The 23,932-nt window shown below is 40.7% G+C and overlaps 1 protein-coding gene across 3 annotated transcripts in view; it reads right to left on the reverse strand.

The window, feature by feature from the left end:
- Window positions 1-23,932, reverse strand: part of LOC103030154 (nucleosome-remodeling factor subunit BPTF) — a 64,225-nt gene that overhangs the window by 31,302 nt on the left and 8,991 nt on the right. For 2 of the 3 annotated variants that reach the window (XM_022675590.2, XM_022675592.2), the window contains exons 5-19: window positions 22,818-23,015; window positions 20,607-20,705; window positions 19,351-19,526; window positions 18,742-19,103; window positions 17,513-17,644; window positions 15,325-15,454; window positions 14,031-14,166; window positions 13,742-13,909; window positions 11,012-12,809; window positions 9,361-9,485; window positions 8,181-8,309; window positions 6,999-7,149; window positions 5,303-5,381; window positions 4,919-5,141; window positions 2,278-2,427 (exon numbers count right to left, since the gene is read on the reverse strand). In XM_022675590.2, coding sequence (XP_022531311.2) covers window positions 2,278-2,427; window positions 4,919-5,141; window positions 5,303-5,381; window positions 6,999-7,149; window positions 8,181-8,309; window positions 9,361-9,485; window positions 11,012-12,809; window positions 13,742-13,909; window positions 14,031-14,166; window positions 15,325-15,454; window positions 17,513-17,644; window positions 18,742-19,103; window positions 19,351-19,526; window positions 20,607-20,705; window positions 22,818-23,015 — 4,056 coding nt within the window. The remainder of the gene's footprint in view (window positions 1-2,277; window positions 2,428-4,918; window positions 5,142-5,302; window positions 5,382-6,998; window positions 7,150-8,180; window positions 8,310-9,360; window positions 9,486-11,011; window positions 12,810-13,741; window positions 13,910-14,030; window positions 14,167-15,324; window positions 15,455-17,512; window positions 17,645-18,741; window positions 19,104-19,350; window positions 19,527-20,606; window positions 20,706-22,817; window positions 23,016-23,932) is intronic. The other variant, XM_022675593.2, reaches the window with a different exon arrangement.

A 23,932-nucleotide genomic window follows, 5' to 3' on the forward strand; every position in this document is an offset into this window, starting at 1 on the left:
TATTTTTAGCAGATAAAAGGATAAAACTGTTAGACGCACATTTTTACAGATTGCTTTATCAAACATTCCTCCCACAGCCAAATTCTCCATTATCTGGTCCATTTTAAATAGCTAAAACCAGGAAACTAGTCAACATTCTGCATGGATTTTTAAAGGCATCTGTTTACACCTGGCAATGAAAAAAGTTCCGTCACATATTCTCACCTTATTTTCACTCTTAGATAACTAGCTTCTCTCACTCCAGTTTAAACACTGGACAGTGGCTGATTGTCAGCCTGCAGCATTAGCTTATTAAATTAAAAAAGCGTCCGACAACAACAGAGCAGAAAGAGATCATACAGTTTGCATGGCCGGTGACTGTTGTGTTTTTGTTTTTAAAATGTTCAATGATAAACTTGAACTTTCTCTACTTTATAAGAGACAAACTTCTTGGTTTCACTTTTAGGGGCTAAGTATGTACATTGATTTTATGTTTATTAAACACTGATTCAATATTATGGTTTTATATGTATTGTTTGTATTAAATGTTTACGTACATTAAATATGCATATATTATTTGTATTATGTTCTTGCACTGTAAAAATGACTTTTAAATAAAAATACTAAAATAGTAATAACAAGAATAATAATACTTAATATTAATTTGTGGGGAGCACCTTTCGCCTAAAAGCTTTTCGAATGTGTGAAGTCTTTAAGTGAGAATTGATTCAATGGCAGAATCAAAAAACCTTTTATTGCCTATTAGGCAATGTTAAATAAATGTGGTTTTACAGTCTTTTTCCATCATCAACATTATAGGACGCAATGCGATTTAAAAAAATATATATATTTATTCTTTTCTATCTTTGCAGCGGTGTGTAAATATGTGTTATGGGCGTACGAATGTGTGTGTGTGTGTGTGAGAGAGATGCTCCCTGTGTTTTTGTGGTTTACGCAACAAGGCCAACAGCTGATCTAAATTCTGAGACAGGATTATAATTAACATGAAAAAAATCAGTTGCAAACCACAGGAATGGCATCATTTCTGGATTCCTGGTTGAAGCTGTGGCCAAAGATTATTTCTCCCAGTGTTGTAAAAAGTATCTAAATCTTTTTAATATGCACAAAGTGGATCCTGACCGAGATAAGAAACAGAAAACAAATTTGCCTGCAGGCTCATTTTTTGGTGCACAAACAACACATCCTGGACGCAGGCTATGTGAGCTTAACTGCGTTGACCATGTTCTTTCACACTGGGCTACATTTGTGCGGAGTGATGAATAAACACAAAAGAGTAAAGTGTGAAGTATTGTTGGGTAACTGTAGTTGTAAGATGCAAGATTTGTTGTGGTGTCAAAAGGTCATAAAGCGCACTGACCCTGAGTGTGAAGGAACAGTAAGGTGCACACTAACAAACCAACCACTTAATACAGCAACAGAGATTGAAGATATAATATAAAACGTGTGAGAATGCTGTTGGAAATCCCGATAAATTTCTCGGTCACATGACATCGCATTCAGTAGCTCCTCCATTTCCACTCACTGTTGTGTTTATATGGATCCCTGTGGAAATGTGTGCCCAAAGTGTAATTACGGTGCGTGGCAGAAGACAAATAGCTATTTTATTAAACGCGAGGTGACAAAACTGAGAAATGTCCATCCAGACGGAACCACGGAGTTCAACAAAAAACAGTAGACAATTCAGACTGTAATCTTCTCATAGGATATCTGAGAAAAACACATACATAGTGGTTCCGGACAGGAATAAAATCACTAAAGAGAAAATTATCACAGGAGCCCCTGAGAAACTAATTCCGTCCAGATAGGGCTTAAGACTAATTTGGTGTGAGCGTTTACTGTGAACCTCCATATCGGTCTAACTCGCTCTGCCTCACTCCGCATCCAGTCTTGTTTTGTCACGTAAGCATAGTATTCTATATAAAAAGGGTAAGGGTTAGGTGTTGCTTTAGGTTCTGTAGAGCATCATTTACACATCTTATCTAAAGGCTTATCTAAGATTGAATTTGCATTGGCAGATTCTTCGTTTTAAGCAAATGATTGATTGATACATTTTCAGGAAGGATCCCTTGGTTCAGGGTTTATTTACCTAAAATAATCAAAGACACAATGATTTATGAATATACTGTAATCTTGGAAAATGATACGCATGGAACTGAATACCATAACGCCTATGCAGTCAGTGGTGGTCAGTATTTGTCAGTAGCTGTGAGTAAAACTCTACAGTGATCTAGAGATCTACAGTGATTGTTAGTATCAGTCAGTAATGGTCAGCAGTACCTCCTTGTGTGGTGGGCACGCTGAGTGTGACGATCTTGCTGTTGGCAGGAATTGGGAGTTTTGCCGTGATGACTTTTCCAGCCATGGGACTCCCAGAGATTTGGAACATCTGTCCCGTCGTGGTGGAGATTGGAGTGACAGTGTTGGACACTGTGAGAGCACCGAAAAAGTGTTCACAAAAACACAACAATAGTTGTTTTAAATAGTGGGGAGGAGGAGCAATTGTGTTGCGAAAAGATGACAAGAGAGACAATAGAGAAAATAGAGACCTATATTCCATCATCCATCTGCAACATCTGATGTTTACTGAGGTAATTAAATCAAGGTTCAAATCAGCTCAAGGGAGGAAGGAGGGGATGGATGGAGGAATGAATGGATGGATAGAGGGAGGAAGGAATGGATAGAGGGAGGGATGGAAGGATAGAGGGAAGGATGGATGGATGGATAGAGGGATGTATGTAGGAATGGAGGGAGGAATGGATGGATGGATAGAGGGAGGGATGGATGGATAGAGGGATGTATGTAGGAATGGAGGGAGGAATGGATGGATGGATGGATGGATAGATGGATAGAGGGAGGGATGGATGGATGGAGGGAGGGTAAAGGGAGGGAGGGATGGATGGAGGGATGGATGGAGAGATGGATGGAGAGAGGGATGGAGGGACGGAGGGAGGGTGGGCGGATGGATGGATGGATAGAGGGTGAGAGGGAGGGATGGATGGATAGAGGGTGGAATGGAGAGATAAATAGAAGGAGGGTGGGATGGAGGGATAGAGGAAGGGATGATGGGATGGATGGATGGATAGAGGGAGGGATGGATGGATAGAAGGAGGGAGGGAGGGAGGAAAGGATGGATGGAGGAATAGATGGATGGATAGAGGGAGGAAGGAGGGAGGGAGGGATGGATAGAGGGAGGGATAGAAGGAGGGATGGATAGAGGGAGGGAAGGAGGGATGGATAGAGGGACGGAAGGAGGGATGGATAGAGGGACGGATGGATAGAGGGACGGATGGATAGAGGGATAGAGGGACAGATGGATAGAGTGAGGGAGGGAGGGATGGATAGAGGGAGGGATGGATAAAGGGAGGGAGGGAGGGATGGATAAAGGGAGGGAGGGAGGGATGGATGGATGGATAGAGGGAGGGATGGATGGATAGATGAAGGGAGGAAAGGATGGATGGATAGAGGGAGGGAGGAAAGGATGGATGATAGAGGGAGGGATGGCTGGATGGAGGGAGGGAGAGATGGATGGATGGAAGGATTGATGGATAGAGGGAGAGACAGAGGGATGAATGGGTGGATGGATGGACAGAGAAAGGGATGGATGGAGGGAGGGAATGATTGATGGATGGATGGAGAGAGGGAATAAATGATGGATGGATGGGGAGAGGGAGTGAATGATGGAGGGATGGATGGAGAGAGGGATGGATGGATGGATAGAGGGAAGGAGGAAAGGATGGATGGATAGAGGGAGGAAAGGATGGATGGATAGAGGGAGGAAGGAGGGAGGGAGGGATGGATAGAGGGAGGGATGGATAGAGGGACGGATGGATAGAGAGATAGAGGGACGGATGGATAGAGGGAGGGATGGATAGAGGGAGGGATGGATAGAGGGAGGGATGGATGGATGGATGGATAGAGGGAGGGAAGGATGGATGGATAGATGAAGGGAGGAAAGGATGGATGGATAGAGGGAGGGAGGAAAGGATGGATGGATAGAGGGAGGGATGGCTGGATGGAGGGAGGGAGAGATGGATGGATGGATGGAAGGATTGATGGATAGAGGGAGAGACAGAGGGATGAATGGGTGGATGGATGGACAGAGATGGGATGGATGGAGGGAGGGAATGATGGATGGATGGGGAGAGGGAGTGAATGATGGAGGGATGGATGGAGAGAGGGATGGATGGATGGATGGATGGCCCTTCCAGTAACCATTTCTCCCTTTGTTTTCCTTTCTGAAGAAATCAGTTATTCTTTGTTTTTTTACACAAAAGACCCTAAAAATGTGCTTTATTTAGACACATTTCTCTATTCACGAAGACACTTAAATAAACTAACTTGCATTAGTAAAGAAAACACTAAAAAACTAAAGTTAAATTTTTTTTTTTTTGGCAAATTAATGGTAAATGGATGGAATTAGGCCATGAGCTTCGAAACAAGACAACACTGCATGCTCCATGCGCATCACAACGTAAGCCATCATTCAACCACCAGCCAGCCAACGGTCAGCCTCCGGTCAGCCTCTGCTGCCCACACGGAGCCTCTGCGCACAGCCACCGTAAGCATGCAGCGTCTCATCTCATGCAGGCCACTGTCACAAATGTTCCACTCGTTCAACAACAGCAAACCACCACGTATGATTGGAGGGTTTAGCAGGCACGTCTGCTGTGGGCAGTTCAGCCACAGTGGTTTAGGAACAAATCCATTTAAAGACAAAATCAAAGCGAACAGAAATAAACAAGGACCGAAAATGTAAATGCGCAAAAGGTCCTGTTCAGACATTCAAATGTCACACAGCAGGCAACGGGTGGTGTGTACATATACACATGCCAATGACCTTCTACGTATGAGGCAAAGTCGAGGTCTTATAAAGGCGGGGATGAAAGAAGAACACTTGGAAAACGTGCATTTTCCTTACCTTGGCCTTGACCTTTTACCCAAGTGTTGAATCCTTGCTGGACATTTTTGTTTTGCTGGAATGTTCCTGGTGTGCCCATCTTGGTGGACAGTAACACTTTGGTTCCTGGGCTGACCTGGCTGGTGAGGGACCCTGTGACGGCTTTGGGAGTGCTGGGGGTGGCAGGGCCGCCACATGGACTGGCTGCTGAATTTGCAGAAGCTTGCTTTTGCTCCAGACGTTTCTACAAAAACAGATGGTGTCAAGACAGCGAGTGAAGCAAGGAAGCTAGTCGAAGGGAAAAGCACAAAAAATACAAATCTCAATACAGTAGGGTTTGTATTCGGTTTTTACTGTATAGACAACAAAAGGGTTCCTAATTAGAACAAGTTTAGATCATCCTACCTTTTGCTGAAGCTCTACAGCTTTCCTCTGAGCAGTAATCTTGGCCTGTTCCGCTGCCTGGGCTTTCTCCTTCTCTGCCCTGGATTCAGAGATAAAACATTAAACATTGGAATGTAATCTGCAATGGATTATAAAATATTGAGCTCATCATTTAACCTCAAAATGCTAAATTGTTTAATAGATTTGCGGAAACACACATTAACAATTTTTAACCAATAAATTATGCATCAACTTGACAAGATGTGGTACCAAAACAATCAAATTGCAACTAACCAACCAACCAGGTTGCATCTCACATCTAAGGGACTGCTCCTTGGTGCATATGATTGTCCCATAGGATAACTAACTCTTTGGAAAGTCTGAGGGCCCTATCTTAAACCCTGCATGAGATACATTGTGATGCTCACTGAAAGATATGTATGAATATGGGCCAGTGAGAATGGTAGTCTAGGAGTGTGATGTGTTCAAGTACATTTCTGGCTATTGCTATCTAGGTAATAGAAAACACAGGTGTGCCACTGACTTGTGTTTTGGACCTGATTTGAACAGTCTTGCCAATCAGATGTCTAACAAAGTCAGGTGTTCATTGCTATCTTGGCGATGCAGGTGCGCCATACATAGCCAACGCGTACACCTCCGCTTGTTACACACACAAAGATGCACAGCAGAACACAAACTCAACTTTTACATCAAGAATAAACATAATATAAAATAAATATATCATTGCTCTTTCTAGAAAATGACCTGGTCATGCACCTTTACAGTGTGAACGCACAGCTCAGTTTCCTCTGCTAAGAAGTGCAGAAGCACCGCGTCATTAAGATATCGATCCGAAAAAGTCAGAGTGCACCTGACTCTTAAAGGGAATGGCAAGTCACACGTTGATTAGTTTATTGCATACTAAGCTGAAACACACCCATGATTTATTAAAAGAATTAGCATAAGCCTTTTGCACATTGAGCCACACAAGTTATATTTTTTGCCCTTAGAATACCAAAGGCACACTGACGCACCCTAAATCAAGTTTCACGATTCGCGGTTGCCTATAAATCTCTAAAATAGGTCCCTGAGATTTCCACCACTAGCTGTTAGAAGAAATATTCAGGGCATCATAGAGTTTAGACTCTCTGCCCAAGCCCAAGCCTGACACGATGCCTGTCCCGAACTCAGGTAAAGATATTCCACCACATTCTTCAGGCCGGGTCAGGCTCAAGAAAATGGTCTGTGATTTAATGCTACTTTTTACATATAAGCTATGGCATGATAATCACAATACAGCAACGTAACAAACAAAACTGAGTTTTAAAAAGAAAGTTGCACAAGTTAGAATGTCATAATCACGAAGCTCTGATGCACACTTGATCTCCTCCACTTATCCGCATTAGGCACTTGACTTGCAGCACTGTGTGCAGCCGTTCTTAATGAACATTGTTCTTAAATAATTGTTCTATGCCTCTTCAGTGTTTCAATGTCAATTAACATCATTCTGAACAGATTTTACTCATTTAAACAGCCTGAAAATGTTTTTAAAATGCTCAGTTTTAACTCTCTATTTACTAAAAAAATGTCAGGTTTAAATTGGGCTTGGGCTCATAATGACAGTTTATGGGGTGGTGCGGGCTCGGGCAGAATGTGCCTGGGCTCGGTCCGGGCTGGATTTTTTGGGTCCAAACTAAGCTCTAGAGCACCAACATACCGTTCTGAAAAGGCTCGGATCTGCCACAGGTCAAGTTCCTCTTCAGCCACCCAGGTCTCTATGACGATGGGGCCAGTCACTTTGGTTGGTTCAGGTCGTTTGGGCCGCAGAGCACTGGATCGAAGGCCTTTTCTCTGCGGTGTGTGAGTCTCTGTTACACAAACAAAACAAAAAGTCTCATTAGCAACAGTATGGCTTGATGCAGTACCACTCAATAAAAATTTTGTAAGAACTAAAAGAAAAAATGTTTGCTGAGCCAACAAAGTACAATCTTTCATCAGTCTTGGTTCACAAAACATATATATTTCCCATTGGTTCCTAGCACCATATATTTGCATACTGGGCATAGCTGCCCCTGCCCCGTCAATGCGTTGTCTTTTCTTGGATCTACTTTCTCTCAAGTGTGCATTTGGATGTTATAGGGCTGCACGGTATATCGTTTAAAGTTCGTCATTGCGATGTGTGCATGTGCAATAGTCCTGCGATGTCACCTAAGGCAATTAAATCAAACACATCATGTTGAGATGTTTTGTGATTTTCTTTGTCTCTGTGTGAGTGTCAGGCTGCTGCTGCCTAAAAAGCGTGAGGAGGAGGGGGGAGCGGACATAAACATGAGGAAACCGCATGACCTCCACATGGCTGGGCACGTGCTTGTAAACGCAGTGGCAGATGGCAAAAGCTGCGCACCTCAGTCCGGCACAGTTTTGCTCAGGTATTTCCAGTTAAAACTAAAATCACGCCTTTAATCCTAAAAACAGGCTCTAATTTACCTTTTAAAAGGCCATTTAAATGCCTGAGTATTGTTGTTTTGCTGTTTTCTTTGGGTTTTAAGTGAACTGCTGACTCTAAAGCACTGACTCAGCTCTCAGTCGATCCGGATCTCTGAAATAAGACAGCGTGTGGGTGGTGTTGTAGGTTGTAAGAGCAAGTAATCTTTATTCTCTGTTGCTAAGGATGGCACTTTAAACCCATAATACCTTAAATAACCAGTTGAGTAAGGTTGGTAAAGAGTTAAATAAAATAAAATTAACAATTTATGTCTTTAAAACTTGAAAAGCAAAAAGATAACTTTAAGAAGCTGAATCAACATTTTTTTCCCCAGTGTACATTCACAATCCACATTGTTTTTTTATTGAAAACGTTTTGGATAATAAATCCTGCCAGAAGTAACTATATCCTTACCTTTCGGCTCTTCTGGCATGCCAATGGGACAGATGATCCTCCGGATGCAGTATTCTGATCGGATTCCATACGGACCAACATCTCTGCGCTTGATGATCTCTGTGGTGGTGATGTCTGTCTCAGATGTTTCTGAATCACAACAAAGATTTTTTAAAAATCACTGTATAAAACATTATATTCAAAAACTACAGAGGAAATGTTTGGTGGTGGCACATCAATAACACACCACTGAATACCATAGACAACAATCTCAATTCTTAAACCTGCAATGCTGAAAACAAGCTGAATCCAAAGTTGCTTATAATAGAAGCATTTGGCTTGATGATACATACAGCAGACAAGGAACAGGTTTACCCCTTCAAACACTAAGTTTAGATTAAAGGAGAAATCCGGTGTGAGATGGACTTGAGGTGTAAAACATGAAACATGATAACAAGTACAAACGCCCACCTTCATTCATCCCCAGCATTACAAACTACAGCACTTTTAGCCAATGCTCTGAACAGGCTTACAATGCTAGCAACAGGGGCATAACATTACCCATCCAAAGAAATCACTATTTTTACACCATTAACTCAAAGCTCAAAGTAGCTCCACATTTCATTGGTACAATTCTGAGGGGCCCTGAAATTTAAAACGAGGCACTGACAACTTTGAAAGTGCACAGATAGTAGGGGTGTGACGAGACACTAATATCACAAGACAAAACGAGACACAATACTGGGTTCACGAGAAGGAGACAAGACAAGATTTAAAAAAAATAAAACATTTAAAGAAAACGTCAAAAAAAAAAAAAAAAATTTGACAAAATCATATAACGAAAACTTACCAGACTGGTTTCTCTTGATTTTATAAGAAATAGCTCAGCCACCACACTGGCTGCTATCGCTAATTAAACATACAAATAGGCAGGATAAGAGAACAGACTGCTTATTCATGAAATTTAGCTGTTGTTGAAAATATCTTTATAATATTCATGCATTTCCACAGACTTATTTTTGCTATCTGTTCCCTTATCCGACCTCTTTGTTCGAAGTATGGAATGAAGTGATGAAGTGGACATACAAAGTTACAAGGTCAAAAAATTGCTAAAGTTCTCCTTAAAAACAACCAGAAAGCCAAAACCAATTTGACACAATAACAGTGAGCTGTAGCAGCACTGAGCGCATGGCTGAGTTACCTGTGCGGGTTGTCCCAGCATTAGCGGAAGGTTTCACAGCCATGTCATCCCAGCGAAGACACGCCCAAAGCAGCCGCAACATCAGACTCACACCTGCTAATGACTTCACCGTCTGGAGACGATACCTGAATTCCAAACACAACAGCATTACGTTAGCACGGCAAACCCTTTGATGAATTTTAACGAAACTTAATAACAATGAATCCTAAGATCTGTACTTAAAATATATATTTTTTATATTTAAGATTTATTAGGATTTATGATGTTATATCCTTGGACAAATATTCAGTTTATTACAGTCTTATTAGAGAAGTCGAAAGCACAAAGTGACCTCCAAAACCTTTTTTTTTAATCCTCAAGAGCCTTTAGATATATTTCTGGCAGTTAAACACAACAGATCTGCAATGATTTCATGATGCACTTTTCTGAAAGACTTTGGCTTTGTCCTAAACTAAACACTCTCCTAATGGCAGTTTTATTTGCCTTGGACACTTTTAACATGTTGAAATAATGTTTTGAAACAAAAAAAATAAGGAATGATATGGTCTTTCCCCCCTAGTGCTAGTTCTGAGGGGAAAATGAAGAAACCAGCAGTGGTCATGGCACCACTGCCTGTAAAGTGAAGATGACTAACGTCTTGAGCGCAAGGCCTTTGAAAATAATTTGATGTCTCCTTCCAGGGGCCACTATGATCAGGGGACAAAAACCGGATCTGACGTAATATCGAACAGTGCCAGTAAAAAGTTTGGACACACCCCTTCTCTTTTAAATTTTTTTTCTTTATTTTTATTAATTTCTACATTGTAGATTTAAGATTATAAAAACTATGAAGGAACGCATATGCAAATATGAAAAAAAAAAAGTGTTAAACAAGCTAAAATATGTTTTATATTTAGATTCTTCAAAAAAGCACCCTTTGCTTTGATGCCAACTTTGCCCACTCCTGGCATGAATCAGTGGGCTTCATGAGGTAGAACCCTGGAATGGTTCTCCAACTCTCTTAAATGAGTTCTAAAGGTGCTGAGCTCTTGTTAAAGCCCCACTAGGTAGGATTTCCTTGATTTTTTATCTTTTTAAAGAAGCAAAATTACAGCTTAAAACTCACTGCAGCGCTGCAACCAACGCCCTACACTCGTGAGAACTGCGACCTGCTTTCTGACCTTTAGTTCTAACAGTTCTACAAGGACTACTGGTTCATTCTTTACAAACTAACATACAGACACTCTGGCAGAAGCTGGAAAGAGACCGAATATGTCTGTGAAAGCCAGAAAACAAGAAAGAGAAACTAATCCACCTGATACATTTATTACACTCTGCAACTCTAGGGGGAGCCCACGAGCACAAAATCTCCATCCTAACTGCTTTTCCTTTAATTTCATGTCTGGTGTCTGTGAGGGTCAAAACAATGTTGCCTACAACCTAACTGAATATATGTTCATTCATAGTTTAAGTCTTTAATATTACTCTACAATCTAATGAAAAAAAATCGTGTTTCCAAACTTTTGACTGGTTTTGGGCAGGAACGATTATAAACACAAGCCACAATATCTTTAAAACAAAGTACTGAAAGCAGTTTAGTTATCGCATTCTTGTGAAGAATCCTCATCCTGATATGCAGGAAGTGACACACTAAGTATAATAACCAACTCACCTCCAGGTGATGCCAAAGGTGGGTCTGGGAGAAGGATAAGGCCAGAAATCTGTGGCTGGCTTGGCGTTGTAGCTGAACACAGACACTTCCCTAAAGCCTCCCTTCCGGGCCAGCTTTTTGAGCTCTTCGCTGGGCAGGACGAAGATGCTTTTCTTGCAGCTTTTGGTGGAGAACTTGCGGTAGGTCGGCAGGGCCGTACCCGACCTAGGCTTTTTGACGTGGCTCAACACCTGCAGACGTACCCGCTCTCGCGTGGAGTGATCTCTGCTTATCGTTACTGAGAAGGAAGGGGACGAGTATGAGGAGGTTAGGGTGGTCTTTGTTTCCTTCGCAACATCAAGGTGCTCTGTTTGACCTTGAGCTGCAGGCAAGGTCACGTGGGTCACTGTTGTTTTGGTTGTGGTGCTGAGACTAGAGACGTTGCAGCCTTGGGCTGTCTGAGACTCTGTACAAACTGTGGTGGTGGTGGATGTTGTTGTTGTTGTGGAAACTTGTGTGACTGTTGTATCAGTTGTATCTACCGATGTTTTGGAACCACTATTGCAGCTGCTCTCTGTGAAATCGTTGCTAAGGCTAGATTCTTCGGCTGAAAGCACAGGTGATGAGACAATTATCCTTTGGCATACTTTATCGGTCCCTTCTATACAGGCTTCAGTGCAGTTTCCATACTCTTTGCCATCCATTGTAAGCAATGCCTTGGCTGGGTGGGGTATGGTTGGTGAGGACAAGGCCAGTTCTTCCACAGTGTCCCCTAGACGGGGCACTTTCTGAGGGGGAAGATATTCTGGGTTTTCCCTTGTGCCTTCTATGCTGACTGTCTTTTCTGGATGGCCGTCCAGAAGAGCATTTCCATTCATCAGAGGCTTCAGAGCATCCTTAAGGAACAGAGCCTTCTCATTGTCCTCTATCCCTTTATCAGACATCTTGGTTACTAGACTACTGGTCCGATTTAAAGAGGTGTCCTTGATGACTGTGTTTGAAACAGGTTCTGTAACATTACTTCCATTTATTTGCAAAGAAAGAGGAGACTTTAATGTTGTTTTGTCTTTAATAGTCTTTCCCTTGCTCTCCTCTTCCTTGCACGCACTTACATTCTCACCAAATGTTTTTAAGCTATTCGTTTGTGCTGGTGCACTCACAGTAGTTTGTTGGATCCCTATGCTAGCAAGCTGCTCAGCAGCGTCCCTTGAGAAAAGTGGCGTAGTCGACAAGTTACTCGTCTCTAAATCAGACTGGCTCAGTCCAAGTGAGTTACTCCCTCCAACAGTCCCCAGTTGCCCTACAAACTCATTTGCTGAACCCTCAGTCCTTTGGAGGCACTTGTTCTCTGTAACTTGTCTAATACCATTTGGCTCATCTGTAGAACCATAAGCAGAACAGGCTATCTTTGCATCTGAGCCAGCAGACAACTCAAGTCCCTCTGCAGTCTTTGTAACCTGATACTTCGTCTCAGGTTTGACCTCTGGTCGTATAGTTGTCACCCCATCATGAGGGTCAATTTTAAACTCAAGCCTCTGGATCACAACCTTGGGGTTTGAAGCAATGGCAGACTTATACCAATTGTGCTGCCGTTTCTCCTCCGCATCCTGCTGCTTTTCCCGGTGCTCCAACAGCCCATCCAGTTTGGAAGCCTTTACCTTCTTCTTATAGGCTGTCCGAGACAGGAAACCCTCACTAACGTTCACCAGGTCGTAGCAGAATGGTCTCTGGCCTGGTGATGAAGGTCTGGACGCTCCCTCCTCCTGTTTAACTTTTTCTTCTTCGGAAACAGAAAGACGTTCTCTCTGCTCTGCAGAAGCTGCAAGCAATAAAAAAGTGTGTAAGTGTGTGTAAGAATATATTGTGATTTATATATCACAATATATTGTTACTTAGTTATTAGTTCTAATTAGCTATAATTACTGTATACTGTATCAGTTTTCAAAAACACAGGATTTTTTTTATAATATATTTACATGTAAATTGTAATGCTATGACAGTTTTCCTAAGAATGTATTTAAACAAATCACACAAAATATTATAGTGAAATACAGGATTTGGACAATGAAACTGAAACACCTGGTTTTAGACCACAAAAATGTATTGTATCGACGGACAGTTCTGGTGGAAACAGGAGAGTTGAGGTGCACATTGAATTCTGCCGTGATTTGGGCAGCCATGGCTTTGTGTTTTTTGGATACAATCCGGGTTAGCACCCGAACATCCCTTTCAGGCAGCTTCCTCTTGCGTCCACAGTTAATCCTGTTGGATGTGGTTCATCCTTCATGGTGGTATGCTCACATTACCCTGGATACTGTGGCTCTTGATACATCACACAAACTTGCTGTCTTGGTCACATATGCACCAGCAAGACGTGCATCAACAATTTGTCCTCTTTTGAACTCTGGTATGTCACCCATAATGTTGTGTGCATTGCAATATTTTGAGCAAAACTGTGCTCTTACTCTGCTAACTGAACCTTCACACTCTGCTCTTACTGGTACAATGTGCAATTAATAAAGATTGGCCACCAGGCTGCTCCAATTTAGCCATGAAACCTCCCACCCTAAAATGACAGGTGTTTCAGTTTCATTGTCCAACCCCTGCAAATTGACAAGTAACCCCTATATTGTGATACATACATATTGTATCACCAAGTTCTTACCAATAAACAGCCCTGCTCACAGATTTGTTCTAGAAACAGTGAAATAACAAGAACTGAAGTTATGAGCAGGCTCCCCCTTTTCTCACCTAGTCGAGAGTCAGGGGAATTTACTTCTTTAGCTTCCAACTCCTCCTTTCTCCGTTCATCCACCTTTAACCTATTCCCGTCCTCTACTCCACTACTGTCCAATGCCTTGGTACTTCTTGCAGTTTTTACTTTATGGTGCTTTATAGGGATCTTCTTTCTCTTAGCAGCTGGTGATAAAACAAGAAGATGTGTTTTCAGTGAACTGACCAAGGCTACACACAAAATTAAACATGCTGTAGAGACAATGGGTGAAACAGTTTCTTCCCCTGAGCTGATGACTGTATTTACCTTCCAGCTGTTTGCGGTAATTGGCATTGGTGTTGCCAGGTAGCCTAGTCACAAAGCGATGGACGTGGGTCTTACTGATCCAGCTCCAGCCACCATAGCCGGTCACCCTGTACTCCTCACCTTTCTGCTTCCAAACCTTCAGAACAGGAACACAGTGGCATATGACATTTCTCATAATCTAACGACTACCCAGAATTTAAAATCTGATATGTTTGGGTATGTACAACTTCTGCGAGTGTGCAAAAACAGATACATGAGCAAAAACATTACAGAGAACATTAAACGTTATACCTATAGATCTTGAAACAAGACGGGAGCATGTGAACAACTTGAATATTCAGTTTGTTAGATGGTAACTGGCAGCTTTGGGTACAAACTGGCCACTGTTGTGGAAACTTCAGTGACATAGTACACCAGGTTCTCACAGACAGTAATTTCACAGGTCTCCAAACAGCTGCACATCTGGGATAAACTATATGTTAAGTGATAAAGTTGACATGCTGGACATGGGAGAAATGAGCAGTATGAAGCTTGAGCCACTTTGGCAATGGCCAAATATATATGAACAGACAATTGGATGGGAGCAGCTCAAGACTGCAAAGTTGCAGAAGTTTTCCAGTCAACAGTAGCCAGTATCTATTAAAAGTAGTCAAAAGGAGGATAACCAGTGAACCAGGGATGACAGTGTCATGGCCCCCATGGTTTACTATCAGTACCTTGATCCATACAGGGCCCCACCCCACAACTTAGAGGACCTTAAAGCAGTGGTGGGCAATAGGGGCCAGAGTCCAGTTACAGTTCACTGATTTCCAACTCTAACGGACCTACCAAATCTGTCAATTAACAGTAAAGATGAATCAGATGTGCTTGAACTGGAAAAGCACCCAAGAATCTAGCATTTCATGACAGGAATTGCCAAACTTTTATTGAAAGTCTCTGATCCTTACATCTTAGTGCCACATGGCACCTTCAGAGACCTTATGGAGCCCATGCCTCAACAAAAGTGGTGAGAGTAGAGACAAACCACAGACTGTTTCAGGGGATTAGGCACCTAGTATGTCTCATTAATGCTTGAGAGAAAGCAAAGGATGTCTGGCTCATCAGTTTTAGCCCTAGAGAAGGCTGTTGTCCAGAACGGTTTGGTGATTTCCCTGCTTCTCACACGTCTAGACAAACTTGACATCAACAGAGGAGTTGAAACAGCTGTGTTTGAGCAGGGCAGTCACCAAACTGTGCTGACTGTTGGCTCTCCAGTACCTAAAACAGACGACCACTGCACTGTTTAAAACCTTACCTGGTGTTTAATTGGAATGGTGTATTTGACCCAGGTGGCTTGCTGCATGGTTTCTTCCTCCTCCAGCTTCTTCTCCCTCTTCTTCCCTTTCTCTTTCTCCTCTCGCTCCAGCGCTGTCATGCGGTGAAGCCTGCACCACACAACAAGTCATCAAACAGACTGCCTTACACTTGATAAAACACAAACGAACTAGGACTCAGCCCACCAACCCACTTTTTCTCTCCCCTTTTGACACAGACACACACTCTAGAAATATGATGAAAGGCCCACTAGAGCAGCTCCTGGGTTTACTCTGGAACATATCCAGTGCCAACACTACACTAAAGCACTCCTGGTGGGTCTGTGAAAGAGAGCAGGCCGGCTAATGTAGCCGTTAGCCCCAGGGATAAGTCCAGGCCAAACCGAGGCCAGGAAAGCCACTCTCCTTCTCGCACTGTGAGCTTCGCTTTAAGTGGGCTGCACCAAGAAATACGGAGTCTATATAAATATTAGTTTACAACACAAATCACACCTTTGATGCTCGGAAAGCATCCTCGTGCATCGCGTGCAGGGCTGGTGCTAGCGGTCAGCGTGGCCGCCGCGGCAGTCTTTGAGGGAGAGGTTTAGTCAAATGTGATTAAATGGTGTTCGTTTGTGCATGTTTCCTTTGATGCAGTGAAGCCAGAGAATGTAAATAAGAGGAAAAAAAACATCAAACAGAATCAGACAGCAAGTCCTACTCATGTAAGAAGCTCAAGTAAATTCTAATTGGTGTTACAGTTGAGCAGACACAGACAGGCACACAGATCGACAGACACATAAACAGACAGACTGACAACACAGACAACACTCTGTGTTGCCTCAGTTATTAAACCCCTTATATCTGCTGAGGGGTCTTATTCTGGCAATATCTTGTGGTAAGCCATGATACCGTATTTTTCGCTAACCACGCTCGCTATTTTCCCATTCAGAGGTGAGTATTATCGGACTGTAGCCTGCTTCTAACCCTGGCTAGCACTGCTGGAGCAGCTTTAGCATTAGCCGCTAACCACCCTCGCTATTTTTCCCGTTCAGTGGAGAGTATTATCTTCCTGTAGCCTGCTTCTAACCCTGGCTAGCACTGCTGGAGCAGCTTTAGCATCACCTGCTAACTGTGCTCGCTATTTCCCCGTTCAGAGTGGAGTATTATCAGCCTGTAGCCTGCTGCTAACCCCAGCTAGCACTGCTGGAGTGGTTAGCCGCTAATGCTGATGCTCTAGCCGAATTTCTCCAGTGCTGGAGAAATTTGGGAATCTAAGCTTACTGTATATAAACGAAAGCACCTTACTCACCTAAATAAACAGTTTTCAGGAGAGAAATCTGTGTAGATTAACATCTGATGCTCGTTTGACTTAAAAAAAGTCAAAAAGTCTTTTATATTACAGTTTTTTTATTTAGCTGAGCTTTACTTAACTTAGTTAGCTACCCTCCGCCACCACCACCCAGCGGTGAGACCTGCTGATTTAGAAGTGTGAAAAATACAGATGATCTACTGAGCGAACTTGAATGTAGGTTGTCTATAATATTGCGGTTTTACCAGGCTGTTAGCAATCACAGCTAAACTGCTCCAGGCCGATGAAGGCTGGCTGCAGTGTATGCATCCCTTTTTTCAAATGAAAAGCCCCCTGCAAGGTTTGTAATTGTGACTAACTATCCCTAAATTGCCCTGTTATCAAACACCCCTAGATAAGTATAAATATGTAATCAACCATCTAATTTATTGGTGTAATTTTGTTTAATAAACTAGAATTATCTATTGCTGGCTACTAAGCCAAACAAAATCTTGGCAAACTCTGTAGAGGTCCTGGAGCATTTCCTTCCCTGCATGTTTTAGTTTAGCTCATCCTTTTTGAGGTAAGCACACAACATCAGGAAAGCATAAAACTGTGCACTAGGGAATTGTCCCTTCTTCAGCTTGCTCAAAAAGCTGATAAGAACTGAGCAAGGAATTGGAACAAGTGCCAACTTGTGTATATTTTCAGGTTAACTGGTCGCTGTTTCAAATGGAATTCCAGGATTCTCATTGTGGCTCTAGATTGTTCTATCTATCTATTGTTAAAAAAACACAACATCCCACTATTATATCACACACAGAACTCTCAGATTTGTGCTCTAATATAATTTGACATGTATTCCTAAAGGTGTGAATGACTCCCTCAGCAAGGTTTACCGTGTGTGTCCCAGCGACTCCTTCCACACAGGCAGCATGGCCACTGGTTTGATGGCACACTCCAAGATAGCCAGAGCCAGAGCAAACTCCTGCGCTTTGCTGCACATCTGCACGGCCTTGATCCAATTCGCCCTGAGTGGAAACATAAAAATGTTACATTAGCATGATCTGCCAGCTCTCTTTACAGTCCATGTGAGCCAACATTGCTTACGTCTGACACTAGAAATGGTGTGTATGGTGTCTCAAACGGTCGCTGTGGTGCCTATTATGCTTGGTTGGGTTTCTAATAGTACTATGACATAAACCCTATTTTGATACTCATTAATTTTTTTGGAAAATGTATTGATGTAGCGTTATGTTTTTTGTCCAAGAGCCATGAGAAGGCTCGCACTGTCGCATTGATAAATATAAATATATGCAGCTACACTAGGTCCTCCATTAAAGCTCTTATTTGAACTCAGCAACTTAGAAACTTGTTAAAAATATTCTTATTTGAAAAGAATCAAAACTAACCTGAGATATTATAAAAATAATGCAGCAAAAAAGACTCTAGTCTAAATCTAGTCTGCCAGACCTAAACCACATAACACTATTAATACTTTTTTTCCCTCGCAAATATACAGGTAAAAATACCAGTATTTAAAAAATTGGGGGGAAAAAATCATAACCTTAATTATGATTAATCACAGAAATGTTGTTGTGTGACATTTTTAGTTTGTTTATTTAAGAAAACATGCTTATTTAAATGGAAATCATTTCTATGGCTATTTAGTACTTTAGTACTGTATTTTGTGATATAAATTGGCTGTTTTGATACCCTTGTTTCAATAATAATTAAAAAATTAATTAAAAAAAAAAAAAAAAACCTTAAGGGACAGAGAGAGTAAAATAGAGTAAAATAAATTCCTCCAGTATTGAGCTGTGAAGCAGTGAAACTGTGATCTCAGGAATTATTGTGCTCAATCCAATACTTATACAATAAGTTAGGGAGTTGGGGGTGATGAGGTGGGGTAGTTTTAAAGCAATTCCATAAAATCTAGTAGAAAACATTCCATGGACAGTATAAACAGTTACTCCCAACACACTATGATAAACTTTTTTTAATATCCATAATTTAAATGAGGAAGTGAAAAAAAAAATAAATGAGTAAGTGTCTCAGTACTTTTTGTCCATATATTTAAAATGTACACTGTGGTGTGTTAGAGTAGTACAACCCACAACATTCATACCTATGGGAGGCCCAGTTGGGGTGTAAGAAAGGTGTCTGGACATTGTTCTCCAGCTGGATGATGGTGAGCCTAAGTGTGGAGATGGTCAGCGACATAGAACCATGTACAGAGCCGCTCCACTTGAAGTCTCCAGCAGGGGTCATGCAGAATTTGTGGGACAGGTGTCTGCGTTTGTCATGGTCTTCTCTGTGCTGGTGCTTGTTGAGGGCTAACGCGTTGGAGCTGTACTGGTTCTGGTAGACTCTGTATTTGCCCTCCTGGCCCAAGCGGAAGTAGGAACCCAGCGAACCCTTAACGACTAAATCTTTGGTGCTACGTGGGTTCAGACGAGAGACTTCTACTTGCTGGCTGACCGCTAGAACCTGAGGAGATAGGGAAGATGTGGAGAAGAGAAGAACAGTGAAGAACATCTTCAAGTGAAGATGAAACACACAGACTGAAGAAACTGAAAAATTCTCTGCAAGCAAAGCTGTCGTATTAAGATGACCCAAGGCAACCAAAGAACCTAAATAAATCTTAAAATCTAGAGTATAGAGGTGCAGTTCTAGTCCTGTAGGACCAGACTACATCACAGTTTAACGGTTTCCCCCCACAGCTTTGAGCTCCCACCTCTTTTCCCTCCTTGTATCCTCTATTGGCATCGTGTAGTGCTGCTGCCACCTGCTGGCTCTTCTGCAGACTCAGCTTGCTGACTGGGTTCCTCAGTCGAGTGACCATGCGTGTGGCTGTCATCGGCCCTCTCACTCCAGCTGGCGTCTCTCCAGTGCTCTTCTCTTTCCCCTCACCTGCAAACACATAGAGGGCGCACCTGATTATAAGGCGCACTGTATTATAAGGTGGACTATCAAAAAACATCTATTTTCTGGTCTATTTTTTAATACACAAGGCGAACTGGATTAAAAGGTGCATTATGCAACTCTAGTAAGGAACAGGGGTGTCGCCATGTTTTTTTCTAATCCAGCAAGTCTCGCCGCTGGGTGGGGTGGTTGCGGTAGCTAACTAAGTTAAGTGTACAAAAAATTATACAAAAATCTTAAAAAAAAAAAAAAAAAAAAAAACACACTAAAGCTGGGTGCAGCAGCATTAGCGGCTAACCGCTAGTGCTAGCCGCCCAACAGCACTGCACTGAGGAACCCTAAGTGTTCTGATAACCCAGGGCAAAATCAGCTTTTTTCAGTTTTAACACAGTAAGTGTGCAGGCTACAGTCCGCTTTGAATGGCATTTAAAGGCGTCTAAAGCATCGAAATATTCCACAAAAAAATTTAATAGAAAAATAAGAACAGGGTAACCTGTATTTGGCAACCTGCTGACTTAATTATGTTTTAAAATATAAAACACAGTTATGTTTAATTAACCCAGGCAGTTATATTTGTTTATCTGTCGCTCATATTTATTTAACACAATTATTTTATTTAAGTCGATTTTCGTCAGTTGTATTTTTAACATAATTGCGTTTATTTAATTATTTAGCAGTTTTGTGTCATTTTAATTGACTCAAAATTATTCATTTAGCCCATTACATTTATTTAACTCAACACTGTAAAAAATAAGCTTTAAAATGAAAACTAATTTCATGAAATATTGCCATTTTCTGAATAATTCTAACATTATAACCAGCATTATTTGTTTAATTGCTCATCCTTTAATGAGCAGCTTTTTATTTAACTCCCTTACAAACATTTAAAGAAGTTTAAATAGGCTGAAAATTCAGATCTGCTTTATCAGCAACTGATGATAAAACAGGGAGGATTTCTGAACCAAAACGTTTCTACAAAATAAAATAACGTCAAACAGGTATAGTCATACTTCTTTCTGTAGGTCAGAATATTAATGAACAGGTTTAGACAGTTCTCTCAAAACTCACTCTTCTCATCCTGGTCCAGATAATCTGTTCCCTTTAGGCTACTTCTGCTGTTCTCATCAGCTGTCTCATCAGCATTTACGCCCAAACCTGGACACTTATCTAATGGGAGACAAAACAGCACACATGATTCTTTAATTGCATGAATAGGAAACAGAACAGCAACAGAAACACACACACGCACATATATACTGATGTGATAGTGATTCTTTTTATAGACATTATAAAACACATACACACACACAGACACACACCCACATACAGACAGACACACACACACAGCATGTATAGTGCTGCAGCAACAGCTGATTAGGGCGAGCAGGCTGTATCATGCGTCAGATCAGACAGCAGATGAAAGGCTTATGACCTGATTTGGAATCTGTGAATCATTTTTGCTAAAGAAAAGGCAGGAAGACAGGGTCAACAACCCATATCAGCTGCAGCTCATTAGTACTGAACACAACATTCACATAATTTCACCGCCTGAGAGAGAGAGAGGAGACGAGAAGACAGATACTATAGAAAGAATGAAAGAAAGTTTTACTTTACATATTAAAATAAAATATAAATGTTCTTTATTTACTTTTGTTTTTGTTGAATTTATACATTTTTATAATGAATTATTAAATGTATAATACATTTATAATTATGATCCATTTTCTTTTGGCCATGCCACATGTAAAATTTTAGAACTCTAAAATAAGCACTTAATAAATAAACTGCATCATATAACTGTTTCAAAATGCCAAAAGTTGGGGTGCATGCACTAAAAGAGTGTTACTAAATAAAGCATGGCATCTCTTTGCTGTACCTGCTGGTTTAGGTAGACTGTCCAGGTATATATAGCTAGAGCTCTGCTGAGAATCATTGATAGATTTTTCAGCCCCAGAACTCAATGGACTGAGGAACTTTAAATTGCAGTGCTTCACTGTGCCACCAGACGGCACATCAGCTACACAGAAACACAGTGGTGATGAGCCAAGCATTTTCTGAAGTCCAGAAACAAGTTCACAAACACAAAGGGACATGTCTGGTCCACAACTATAACATAATCCACAATATGATAAGTGTAACCTTACTTATTTACAGGTATGTACATATTAGCTTAGTGTAACCAATTAAATTTAAACTACATATTCCTCCACTATAAGGAAAACATTACTTTATACCATATACTAATTTATATCACATAAGGTTTGCTATTGAGTGAACTGATTTAAAAGTGTCCATGAAACAGTTTTAAAAAGTACCTTAAATTAAATAATGTTAATTAAAACAGAAAATTAACAGAGCAGATATACCATATACTAAAGATGTAATGATGCACTCTGCTCATGATTTTAATGACAAAAAAGAGAGACCTTTTCTGTGTAAACAAACAATAAAAAAATGCACATGGTATAAATGCTCTCTGTACTGTTCTGAGCATAAACAAACTGCGCTGTTTTATTTTTCAATTAATCACTTATTCTTTAGGCAATCTTGAGTAAATGTAACATTTTTATGTGGACAGTAGCAAAGGAAATATTATGCATTACTATCCTTAAAAAGGTTTTTGTGAATCTTTACTAAAGTATTATATTAAGTACTTTTTAATTCGGCTCCATTTGGCTTGTGAGGGCTGGGTGGAGGATCTGCGTGTCTCCTGGCCCATGAGACTCAAAACTTGTGAGACGACCACATAGTGGGGAAAAAACAACACTTGCGTGACTGACAAAAATGATTGACATACCCTTTGCTTACAACCAATGGCTCTTTGACTAGCAATAGCAGGCCTCTAGGTGCAACTTCAATAGATTTTATAAACAGGTCATGGAATTGTATGTTCCGACTATGCACTATGTCAAATTTTCTATTGCGATGCACTGTCCAACAATGCTTTTTTTTACACTACTAATAAATAACGCACTATTTTTATAACAATGAGTTATGTTAAATGCAATACTTTTGTATCTGTTGAATTTTATTTTGATGCTTGCATTATGACTTTGCAAAGTTGCTACAAATACCAAGGCCTAGCAATCAGTCAACATGGGCACATTAGGCTTGTACTTTGATTGAATTAATGAAATTAAATAAATTAATATTTATAGACGACAGTTCATTAAATGCTATTTTTTGAACTACTGAGAGTGAAAAGCTGCCAGACAGGTGTTCTTTTCTGAGCGTCTATATGCAGCTATAAATGTACTGCTTTTGGAGGTAATTTATTACCTGCAGAGATAGACTCCTCGGTGTCCAATTGGCACAGAGTGGATTGTTCTGAAGGCTTGTCGGGCTCCTCCTTCTTAGATGAGGACGGCTGGTCCTGAGTTTCCTCCTTCTTCAGTCTCCCCAACTCCTCTACAGCTTTCCTCTTCACCTCCTCCATCTGCTCCTCCTGCCTGGTCCTCACACGCTCCAGGATCTCCTCTGAGAGACAGCACATGAGTAGGATTAATTCAAAATTCTGCAGTTTTAAAACAGATGTAATATGATATAAAGGAAAATAACTGTATAAAGTGATTATTGATAAAAGTAATATTCAGTCAAATTTGCAGACCAAGCTTTCCTGCTTAAATGTTTTTGCCATTTTCAAAATTATTTTATTAATTATTTATTTTTTGAAACATTAAAAAACAGAACAGAAAGTTTAGACATGTATATGCATTTTAAATATAAAACAAGTTAATGGTATATGTATATACATATTGTTTTGTATGTACTGTTTTATGTTCATTATTATTCAATAGCTCCTCTAATAAAAGTAACAAATTCTGTCAGAATACAACTTCTTTAAACATGAATTGAATAACTGTACATGGAACAGTTATTGTCCCCCTAATTAATTAAATAAATTGTATTTTTTGTGTACTAAAATGTATCTCTGTAGAATCTGCTTATTTATTACTAAACTTAAAATTATTTAAAGAAATACCTATTATTTAAAGTCATTTTTACTTCATTTAACCATAGGTGGGTGCATAAAGTATATACTAGGATAACTGCAACTGCAAATTTATCTAAACAGACTGTCAACATCTAACAGACATAATCTCCAGCATTGTTTATTTTTATATTCTGTTTTCTAACACATATGTAGTCATAGATTCCAACTCATTAAATCTGGCATGGAAGCAACATGGAGGGGAAGCTTTTTTTTTTTTTTTTTACAAGTGAGGAAACTTACTGAACCCAATTATAAACACACATACGTAAAAAGATTATATATCACCCAAAATAGTTTCAGAACTTTAGTTATGAATCATTATACTTCACACACTCACTAATCCTGTACCACGTCACTGCTTCATTCATGTCACTGTTGGGGGGGTGGTTACCAGGGTGGG

This window comes from Astyanax mexicanus, chromosome 5 (genome assembly GCF_023375975.1).
Source record: "Astyanax mexicanus isolate ESR-SI-001 chromosome 5, AstMex3_surface, whole genome shotgun sequence".
Lineage (NCBI taxonomy): Eukaryota > Metazoa > Chordata > Actinopteri > Characiformes > Acestrorhamphidae > Astyanax > Astyanax mexicanus.